This window comes from Anthonomus grandis, chromosome 8, assembly GCF_022605725.1.
Source record: "Anthonomus grandis grandis chromosome 8, icAntGran1.3, whole genome shotgun sequence".
Lineage (NCBI taxonomy): Eukaryota > Metazoa > Arthropoda > Insecta > Coleoptera > Curculionidae > Anthonomus > Anthonomus grandis.
Window position 1 is genome coordinate 29,160,071 of NC_065553.1, and position 12,079 is coordinate 29,172,149.

The 12,079-nt window shown below is 36.8% G+C and overlaps 1 protein-coding gene across 2 annotated transcripts in view; it reads left to right on the top strand.

Annotated features, from left to right (window-relative positions):
- LOC126739456 (mucin-21-like) overlaps positions 1-10,072 on the top strand; it is a 32,083-nt gene extending 22,011 nt beyond the window's left edge. The window contains exons 6-7 of one of the 2 annotated variants that reach the window (XM_050445138.1): positions 9,170-9,442; positions 9,861-10,072. In XM_050445138.1, the coding sequence (XP_050301095.1) occupies positions 9,170-9,442; positions 9,861-10,042 (455 nt within the window). In that variant the 3' untranslated portion in view covers positions 10,043-10,072. The remainder of the gene's footprint in view (positions 1-9,169; positions 9,443-9,860) is intronic. The other variant, XM_050445139.1, reaches the window with a different exon arrangement.
- The last annotated feature ends 2,007 nt before the right edge of the window (positions 10,073-12,079 follow it).

A 12,079-nucleotide genomic window follows, 5' to 3' on the forward strand; every position in this document is an offset into this window, starting at 1 on the left:
CTTGACTGCCTGGTCAGTCATAGGATTGCCTGGAGTTTTAAATCTTTATTTAATCCTGAGCAATTTGGATTTATAAAAGGCAGATCTACTGATGCTAATTTGGTGCTGTATGTCAACTACCTCTACCGCTGCTTGGAGAAGGGACTTCAGGTTGATTCAATATATACAGATTTTTCCAAGGCTTTTGATAGGGTTAACCATGGGGTACTCTTGTAGAAGCTAAGGGCTTTAGGTATTGTGGGGCCTTTTCTTCAGTGGATCTCGGGATTCATCAGAGGTAGAACCCAGATTGTTAATCTTGGAGGTCCGTGTTCCTCTGAAATTTTGGTGCCATCTGGGGTGCCACAAGGCTTTCACTCAGGCCCTGTTTTGTTTTGCCTCTTTTTGATTGATTTAGTTTGGAAACTTGAAAATTGTCGGGTGCTAATTTTTGCTGATGATGTGAAGCTATTTAGGCCTATCACATCCCTTTCCGATGCTGTGCTCCTGCAAAAAGACTTTAATTTGTTCTTTGATTGGTACCACTTAAATAGAATGTCCCTTAATATCAATAAGTGCCATAAGATAACTTTTTCTAAGCAAAGAAACACTATTGCTTTTCTTTATAAAATAAATAATCTGTCTATTTTTAATGCTCTGTTTATTTTATGAAGATGAAATAAATATACATTTGTCACACACTAGATAATACATGGAATATACTATTAGTATGTATAGTGTATATCCTGAATATACTGGATATTTAAACTATATCCAAGGGTTATATTCTAGGAATGTCTCATAAACATCAATTATATTCTATGTATCTGTTACATGTATCTTTATAAAATATACAAATACATTTTTAAGATTCCAGGCAATGTAATAAATATTCCTAAGGTATATAGATACCTATATCCATGAAACATGCTCCGGATATACCATATATACATAATTTCTGTTGTTGTGCACGTATAAAACTACCCGTTTTAAGGCCTCGACGTTCGTTAAAGGGAAATAAAACTAAATAATTAGCTTCATAACCACTTTACTTGATAGAAGCCGTCAAAAAATCTACTAAATAAAAAAGGCGCGACAAATCTACTAATTATCGGTAAAACATTTATGAAAGAACACCGGCGTAAATCCGAAAATTATCAAATTAAAACTTATCAATCGGAGCCCGTTTTCCCGAGCGGTCTTTCTTACATAGCGCGTGAAGTGACTGACGTGACTGACATGACTGACAGTCGGCCCTCGCCGTCTAAAAATAGAATCAACAGTGAACAGTGTCGCCGTCTGAGAAAACCATTCATGTTAATGTGAAATAAATAAGTCAGTGTCGCCGACATTCTCCCACCTGAGAAATTTTTAACATACCTAACAAAAGATTTCTCATAACAAAAAATAGAGATATTATCAATCTTACATTTCCCTGGTGGACCAAATACTTAATTATAAATACTATAGCTAACAAACAAAACTTAAAACTACACTCGAACCGAGACAAATTAAAAATCATCGAAACGCGATGGTTTTCGTAAAACCCGACCCGCACGAGTAACTTTTACATTATTGCCCTTTTCCACTCGAAAAGACACTTCCGCACTGGCTTCATCTTGTGGACATTCAGTGTCCCCGATACTGGAACAGGTAGGTACAGGAACTGGTAAGTCACCATCGGGCTAACCCTCAGAATCGCCTTCATTACACTGGATTTCTGGCAGCTCTGACATCCGGCAGCACTCCCAAAGGATATAGTCGTTGGACAGGCCTCAACAGTTGCCCTCGATTAGTCTCGACTCAAACCAAACGGACCTTGCCGTCTCTACCAAGTAGCAGCTCTACAACTCGAGCAACTGGCCACTCCAATCTTTTAGTGTTGTCATTACCAACAATGACTAAATCTCCAACATTTACACTACGTTCTTCCTGTTTATCATGAAGAAGTTTTAACTGTCCAAGATACTCGACTCGGAAACGACTACGTAGACTTTCACGAAAAGATTGGATTTTGCGCAATCTTTTACACAGCGACACGTTGGGTTTCGAGTTGATCCCGTAAAAACATTGCCGGACACAAGGCGACAAGGTCTTTCGGGTCCTCCGAAAGGTACGTCAGGGGCCTCGCGTTTACCACCGACTCACACTCGCATAACACACTTGTCAATTTTTCATAGTCCAATGACGCGCGTCCCAAAGTCTTCCTAAGCAATTTTTTTAATACACCAATGAGTCTCTCCCAAAACCCTCCCCACCATGAAGCTGTGGGGGGGTTAAAACGCCACCGAATTCTTTGAATAGAAGAATCCCGCACTATAATATCCCAATCCAACGAGGCAAAAGCATTTTCCGCTCCAACGAAATTTGTACCGTTGTCGGAGTAAACAGTTTTTGGTCTTCCACGTCGCGCAACAAAACGACGAAAGGCCTGGAGAAAACACGGCGTTGATAAGGAAGTACAAAGTTCTAAATGAATAGCTCTATAAACGGCGCATGTAAACAAACAAATCCACGCCTTTTGACCATTTTTCAAGAATAGTGGTCCCGCTAGGTCCACGCCTATTACTTCAAAAGCCATAGCGTCTCTTACTCGGGAGGGGATTTCACGTCTACAGGTTTGGAGTCGAATCTCTTGCAGATTGGGAGATAACTGACCTCATTGTCCTTCTTCCCCCTAGTATCCAATATTTTTCTCTAAGCAGACCTAACAGCCCCTGCGTATCGACATGACAAGACTTGAGGTGTGTGTCCATAATCAAAAAATGTACGAATGAATGTTTTGCTGGAAGTATTATGGGAAACCTATAGTCTTGTGTGTCTTTTCTGTTAGATACACGGGATTTTAAGCGAATTAGACCTTCTTCATCACAAAACGGGCTTAGACTAGCTATTCTTGGGGCGTTAACTCCAGTAAATGTCTCCTTTTGTACCACCTTAAAAATAAATTTTTCGGCTACCTCAAGCTCTTCCAAAGACAATTCACCTACACGTTTATCAATGGGGTGTCTAGTGTTGTGAATGAAACGAAAAAGGTAGGCCATCATTCTTATTGTCTTCGCGGACTTAGAAAAATAGTCAAGGTTCCAAAAACTAGTACCACCTACATTGATGAGCGTAGTTACCAATTTCTTTTTACGCTCCGCGTACACCTCCTCTTCGTCACATGTTACATTTCATGCCGGCCAGTCCTCTTCTGATTCATATAACCATAATGGTCCCTCCCACCATTTGGAGTCCAAAAGTTGCTTGGGAGAACTCCCTCTAGATGGCAAGTCAGCAGGATTTTGAATCCCTGGTAAATGGCGCCAATCTTTTACAGAAGTTAGGCCTCGGATCTCTGCTACTCGATTCCATACGAACACTCCCCACTCCTCCTTTCTTTGTATCCAGGATATAACGGTGTCACTCCAGAAAAAACACCTGTACTTCTGACTTAAGTTGGCAGCTACATTCGTATAAAGCCTAGCTCCAATCGTAGCGGCTAATAATTCTAAACGAGGAATAGTCATCTTTGATCCGGATTTTTTCAAAGTGGCCACTCTGGACTTGGCAACGAGCAAGAAAACTGACACATTTCGGTGCAATTTAGCACGAACAAAAACTGCACACGCGTAGGCATTCTGACATGCATCGCAGAACGTAAGAACAGTCACTTCTTCAGTAGCATTATCCCCAATCAGGATCCAGCGTGGTATCTTGATGTTTATCACATAAGGTAAGACTTTAACCCAGGATTTAAAAGATTTTGCTACAACCTCATCGACTGGCTGATCCCAAGTAAGGTTTTCTTTCCATAATTTTTGCAGCATTATTTTGAGAACCAATATTGTTGGGCACAGAAAACCAATTGGGTCAAATACCTGTTGAGCAACTGAAAGAATCATGCGTTTAGTGACCTGTTCATATTCGATGCCCATGCAGTCCTGTAGAAAATGTGCATTGATTGCAATAAAATCTTCCTTTGGCGTCCAATTTATGCCAGGAACTGGACAAGGCTTCTCATTTTCTTCAAAGGTTTCACCAGGGTGTGAACGCTCCCACCCTCTAAGGTCAAACTGACCCTTCGCCATGATCACTACGGACTCTTGTATAAACTCAGTAGCAGACTTCTCATCTGGTAAACTTGTTACGCAGTTGTCTACATAAAAACTTTGACTAAGCCGCTTTAAAGTATCTCCAGAATAAGCAGACTCAGATTCACAATATTCTCGAACACACTGCGACAAATGATATTCCAGAGTAGCAGCAAGAAGAAAAGGGCAACTATTTAGACCAAAAACGACACGTTTCTGCTTGAAAACGACCTCTTGACCTTGGGGATCCAGCCACAAAAATTTTAGATATTCCTGATCCCTTTTATCTACACCTATCTGCAAAAACGCCTTCCTGATGTCGGAGATCACACCAACCTTATTTTCTCTGAATCTTAACAAAATCGAAGGAATAAGCTCTATTAAATTAGGCCCCTTTTCCAGACAGTCGTTCGGAGATGCACCATTCTTCTCCCGAGCGGAGGCGTCAAACACAGGTCTGATTTTTGTGGTACTTTCAAGTTTTATCACAGGCCTATGAGGCAGGAAATGACCACGTTCTCGCTGCACATCACCCGAAACCGCTGCCTTCTCAATAAACCCTTCCGTCTGCCACTCGTTTTTAATTAAAACTCGTTTTTTTTAAAACTCGTTACCCTCATTTTTGAGTTTCCTTACGGTAGAACACAGCCTTTTTTGAGCCACAATATAGTTTGTGGGTAACGGCGGGTGATCCTCACGCCAGGGGAGTCGTACTACATAGCGATGGTTGTCATCAACAGTAACATTTTCTAAGAAAAACTCCTTCGCTGCCACCGCCATTTCCTCTTGGCTATGTTTGTCGGTTGGCGGTTTAATTCCTATTGCCTCAAGATCCCATAAGTCACCAATCTTGGCGTCCATAGTCAAAACATTCAACATTGTTAAGGCACTATCACGATGATTTGTTTTTTGAATTGGAATCTTCCCCATTAACGTCCAACCGACAGTAGTTTCTATTGCAAATAACCCGCACGCCAACTGTTGCCGGCCCCCAGTCAATAAAAATCCGGATACATCCGCTCCCAACAAGAGTTCAATAGGACCCTCATCACCATCATCGGAAATCTCAATATTTAAGGTTCGTAGCTCACTGGTCCACGGGCCTCGAAAAACTGGAGACACATCGGCGCATATTTTTGGCTGGTCCACAGCTTCAAAAGTATAATTAAACTCACCATTAGTGATAGTGATATCATAACAATAATGATCCTTTACGGTTTCAAGGCCTCCAAACAAACAATGCATGATTTTTTCCCGACGTTTCACATGCAAACCTAACTCCATTGCAGCTTGACTCAAAATGTAGGTTCGCTGCGATCCCGTATCAATCAGTGCTCTAACACTTTTTTTTCCATTCAAACCCTTCAAGGTTACGAGCAAAGTTTGCAAAAACACGTGGGTTGACGTCTGATTAGTTAAAGTTTGTTCTCTAGTCGGAGACTGGGTATTCTTTGGATGGCTACTCTCTTGTGGCTTTGAATCGACTTTATTCACTGCTAAATCTGGACACATTAACGTCACGTGCGACCGACTGCAAACAACACACCGCATGCGTCCTTTACATCGGGTTGTATGATGGCCTATTTTCAAGCATCGGTAACAGGCTCTCTTTTTTGCTAAAATGTCCCTCTTTTGAGATACAGACATTTTCTGCGCCTTGAAACAGCTGTCACTTTCATGTGGACCATCACAAAAAACACAACGTGCAGCTTCACAACTCATAAGGCCAGCAGCTGTAGCCGCTGTAGCGCCAGGAAACGTCTTTTTTACCAACGACCTACTTTTTGCTATAAATTTGACACCAGTATCCTGCGAAGAGTCCTTTAGTTTCATGCCCTCGATCCCAAAACCCTCAGCTGCCAGGCTAATGCGTTGTTCGTGTTCTACCTCCTGTTTAAGAAAACTCATAATATTTTTCAATTTCTCTTCGAGACTTGAAGTAGAGCTGTTAAACGTAGAACGTTGCCACACCCTAAACAACTCATTGGGCAGACAAGACTCAATCAGTGGGAATAAAATAGCAGCACACCTATCCGAAGTAATGCCCAAAGTTTCTAGAGCACGCGGCTGGGTTTCGAGCCTCGTATAACAAACTAACGTCGACCCCTTGCGGTGTAGCATTAGATAAGATGAGCTTTAATAATTCCCTAACGTAGACTTCGATTTGTAGATCTTCTTGGCCAAATCTATATAGCATACTCTCAATGATCTTGGCGTAGTTCTCAGACATAGCGGGATAACTCTCCACCAGTTGTCGCGCCCGACTTCCAAATACAGTGGCTTGACGTAAATATTCGATTTTGTAACAACTTTCAATCGAACTGTCTTCGTGAATTTTTTAAAATTGAGCCCAAAAACCTAACCAGCCCTTTATGTCCCCATCATATGGATTAAATTCTATTCTAGGCAATTTAAATTTACGCATATTACCTGAATTTTCTCCACTATTTGCGGCTCTGGCAGCACTACTCGTTCCTGGGTGGCTCACGTGGCTCTCGCCTCTATCAGAACCATAATCCTCCATGACCTTGTTATACTTCACTCTTAACAAGATAAACCTCTTCGAGTAGGTATCACAAGTTTCCAGTTCACGCTCAAGGTCCTCCTCAGAGGCACTCTCTAACATTAATTGGTATATTTCACAATCGAGCGCTTGTAAACTGTCATATCTATTGCTCACTAACTCGAATGACACTTGGAGAGACTCGTTATCACGCGATTCACTCTTTAAAAGCGTCTCCAACTCATTTAATACCTTTGAAAAAGGCTTCTGGAAGACGTCAAATATTTTCATAGAACGATGTTTATTTTAGATCTTTTAGGACTTAAATATTAAGAAAAAACGTTTTTAATTAAATTGCAAATATATATTTATTTATTCATTTGTAAGTATAACATAATAAAACAGATATTCTTTGGTCAAGGAAACCTTAAAGGAATAAGGAACAGGAAACATTTGGTACAAAAATACTGACAACTCTAAATCTTAATAAGTGCGCGCCCATAAAATATGCCATGTTTCCTATAATTATTTTTTAAATCTATAAATATTAGATTAAGGTGACATGCTGTAAACGCTGTATAAAATAAAACTTTTTTGTAGAAAAATATTTCGGGCGGACATTACCTCTTGAGAAAAGGTTAACATTAAAAATAAAAGTAAATATCACATTTTTTTATAAACAATGTAGTTTTTAACATACACTTATAAAAAGTAAATCAGTTTTATTGATAGTTTGGAGAATGGTGTCGAAAATGTTGCTAAGCATATTATGGAGACCGGTCACCCATCGAATCTACTAAATAATTACAAGATCTTACATAGAGTTCAGGACAACATAAATCTAAATAATCTTGAATTACTCGAGATAAAAAGATCTCTCAAAAAAGAATATGATAAATCTCTTAATATTCAGATTAACATTCCTGAAACTAATTTAATTAATATTTTATTTGAATAACTCTGCCCTCCCTTTGCGGTTAATTTATTTTAATAAAAACCCCGTTGTTTTCTTAATATAAACTGGTAGCAACATCAGTTAAACAGTTAAAAAAAAAAAAAAAAAATATTTTAAAGTTACTGTGGGTACCGCTATCTAGTACCCATTCGGTTATATGATATAAAATATATAGATTTTTCGGTTATATAGATTTCTTTGTAACGTTCTTTCTTAATTATGAAAACTAGATATAGATGACTCTGTTGGTCAGATTAGTTTGAATGGCGGTTATCATAGTTTTTAGGTCGTTTTGTCTATTGTGTTGTAACGGTGCTTTTTAGATGTTATTGTTTTGAACCTAAGTGTATTATTTGTTATCTTACGATAAGATTTACTCGCTTAATTTTAACTGTACCGTTCTATATGTGCTTTTGTTTTGTTTTGACAAATCTCGTTTTTAACAATGTAAGTACGCTTTAAAATTCGATTTTATTCAGCATTTTACCAATTTTGATAAGCGTAGTATCTATGTAAATTGTGTCTTTTACTTTTAGTCCTCGACCTGATGATGCGATGATATTGTAATCGCGAAACCGGTCGTCATAATAAAAGGAATTTCTGGTGAAATAAGACCTTTATTTTCTACTGTGTTTGCTAGCAAATACCTATAAAAAAAAGTTTTATTGAACAATATGGCCGGCCACCATGTCCATAAATACATGGCAGAAGCAAGTAAAATAGCCATTAAAAAAATTAATTCTTGTCGATATTTAAACCCTTAAAATATGAAATAATATACCTAATCTAATCCAATATTTGTTGTACAGCAAATATGGTGCAGGTGATCCCGGGTTCAATTCTCGACATTGTCTGTTCTTTTTCATTTTTATTTTAGTTTAAAATTTTAATTTTGTTCACCAATCAGGACGACACAAAGACATAAAAGTGACGTTCCTAAAATAACGTCGCTTAACGTAATTTGACGTCATTTTGCTACCTGACTAGGGCTATATGTATATCGATGTGATGATGATGTATGTACGATGGATATATCGAAGGTATAAAAATTAGCAGGTGACGGTAATGTTCACAAGATATATACATGTAATATTTATACTTGAACATATAAAAATAAAGTTCATCTCAATGTGTAATGTATTTACATAAAACATACAGAATATTTTTTGCACCTTCTGGACTTTATAGGTATATACAGTGGATATCGCATGCTATGTGGGTAAACCCGTAGCCGTTGATTTAATATTATCTATAATCCTCAAAACCTGTTTCTCTGATACTTCTGAAAATGTAAGACTGTTCTGTCATGAGGATTTTTTAAAATTTTCATAAAACCGTTAAATAACCTGAATAAAATACTTACTTTTATTCAGCCTAATTTTTGGCATTGTAAAATAATAGAAAAATTATTTGTTGACTCTACGTTCTCAAGATTATCAGAAGTTTCAGTTTCTTTTTTTATTATTCAAATTAAGTAATTTTAGGGATGCTGTTATTTAGCATAACTAAGCATCGCTAAATTAAAATATGCTTTTTTTATTACGAATTGCAAGCGAACTCATATTTCTTAATTGATTATAATTGAATAATAATTAAGGCAATAATGTTTTCCGTCATAAAATATATCACGTTCTATCACCATTACTTTATATGTAGAAACAACGGTTACTTCAACCACTGCTGCATCAAATGATACTGCGACTGTTACAAGTAGCTCAGCTACTACAGAATCTATTACTACAGCTACTTCTAACACTAGTGAAGCAGATGCCGCTACGAATTCTACAACTACCATCGCAAATACTACAGAAGATTCCACAACTGGTACACAAGCGACTGCAACTACTGAGGCCGAAACGACTACTATAACCGAGGCAACTACAGGTAAGAAGAAGGCCTGGTGGTGTTGGATTTTTTTATACTTGTTTTGTAAGTAAATTGTGTACCTAGTTAACATTAATATCATTTGGAAGCTATAACAAAATTGTATTTTATTTCATATTTATGTATTGCTCTTATTATTATTTTATTATTGTTATTATTATTATTATTATAAAACCATTAATTAACATAAAATGCCAATAAAATATGATTATGAAATTATTAATATAAACCATAATTAATTTTTTTTCTTTTCTATAACCATCCATTACAAATACTTTCAGCTTTAAGAGGTCTCTGTTACAAATAAATATAAGATCGGATTTGATATTATGCATCTCAATAACTTTTTGCTCTATTAAATAAAAATATAATAAACCTATCATCTTAAAGTTGACATGTAATTGCACAGCTGCTGTCATTAATAGCGTTGTCAGATAGTGTGCGTTTTTCAAATATTTTTTAGTGACAGCACCAGCTAGTTGCAACGTCAATGGACAGAAGTGGCCGTCAAATAGCTGCAACCAGTACTATGAGTGTGTGCTGGCTTTATGGAACTATTATGTGGTAGCGACCAATTGTAGCACAGGACAAAGCTATTCTAGTTCTGAAGGAACTTGTGTTACTGATGCTACCTGCATTGTATGAATTTTAAATATATGTTTATGTTATTGATAAGATGTGTATATTTATTATTCGCGTAGTTTGTCATTTAGAATATGAGTGGATAAAAACGTTTTTACTGTTTAGTTAAAGAAATGCAGTAGCTTAAAAGTCCATACTTAGCAGCGGAATGGAACTATAAAGGTTAAGCAAGGTTGGCAACATTCCTACGATAAAATGCGAAACATCTTTAAGCCAATGTGTTATGCATTTTGGTTAATGTAATAGCCATAAAAATTTCGAACAAATTCAAAATTATTCTTTTCTTCTTAACCTCTTAACTTCATATCCCGAGTAAAGTCGTCTTAGTGCTACGCCTCAAAATTTAACTATCCCGAGTTATTTTATTTTTCGATGTTTCATTGATTTCTTATCCGATTTTGTTTGGACTACAAAATAAATGTTTAGGCGCTAAACCGAATTATTTCGTGCATTTGATACCATCATTTCCAAGAGTTTTATTATGTGTTTCTATTGGTCTTGGGTGTCACATGGTCCTGATTTAATCGTCGTTGTTTACTCGTTTGTTAGATTTTAGTTTAGTATTGGTTTTTGCATAGAACGGGTGTTAAAATTTCGTCGAGCGATTCTGACGTTGAAAATTATAGTTTGGACGAGTCGGGGTCAAGTGAGAAAGAAAAAGTTAGTAGTTCGTCTTCTGATGAAGAGTCAGATGTAAGTGATACGCAGTCTCTAATAAATGCTCGCCAGTGGACTGTTCAAAGTATAAATAGTCTTGCAGCATGCCCTCCAAGATTTTAATTTACTGACCAATCGTCTTTGAACTTCAACATTATTGACAATGAAAATTCACTGGAATTTTTCAACTTGTTTTTTGATATTGAGCTTGTTAGCAGATTTTTTTTGGAAACAAACCGGTATGCCAGTCAGACTCGGAGAATTTTTCGGCGTCTAAGAACCAGAGATAAATGGAAACCAACAACTTGTGATGAAATAAGAGTGTTTTTCACAATAAATGTGATGCAGTCTCTCATAAAAAAAACGGATTTATCGCTCTACTGGTCCAAGAAGTCTATAATAACCACTTCCATATTTGCTAAGGTAATGCCATATAAACGTTTTTGTCAAATAAAAAATTTTTTGCATTTTTCTATAATAACGAAAACTATGATGCTAATACACATCCGTGTCCTAAATTGAATTAAATTTGGGATATTTTTACCTACCTAAATGTAAAAAATAAGACACTATATAAAAGGACGTTACTATAGACGAGAGCTTATTATTGTATAAAGGCAGATTTGGATGGATCCAGTATATCCCAAATAAACGAGCCAGATTTGGAATAAAAAATTACATGTTGTGCGAATCTTCTAGTGGTTACATTTGGGACCCTATTATATACACAGGGAAGGGCACAAAATTTGACGACTCATACGATAATTTACCTAGTTCTACTAAAATTGTAATGACTCTTGAAGAAGCTGACTGATGAAGCCTTTACTCATGATGGGACATTGCCTTGCTACAGATAATTTTTATACTTCACCTGAATTAGCCGACATCTTGATAGCGTCAAAAACAGATACTTATGGAACACTTAGGTTTAATAGGAAGAATCTACCACAAGACATGAAAAAAAACTGAAGAAAAAAAATGAAGCTGTAGAATTTCAAAGGGGGAAAGTGCTAGTCATCAAATGGAAGGACAAAAGGGAAGTAGCTGTTTTATCTACAATTCACAATTGCGCAATGGCCACCAAGAAAAAGTAAGGGAAAAGAAGTTTAAAAACCTGTAGCAATAGATGACTATAATGGGACAATGGGTGGAGTTGACAAAGTTGACCAGCATTTAGCGGACTATCCAATTAGGGGACACCAAGGACAATTGTAACAATTTCCAAATATTTAAATTTTTCTCTTAGAGAAAATCATATTTACAGCTTTTACTAATTTTTTACAAGGACATTTATTAATTCCTTGTATATTTTAAATCAGGTTATTTTACTTATTATATAATGCCTGTAAGATATTAAAGGAAACATATAGTCTTGTATATTGT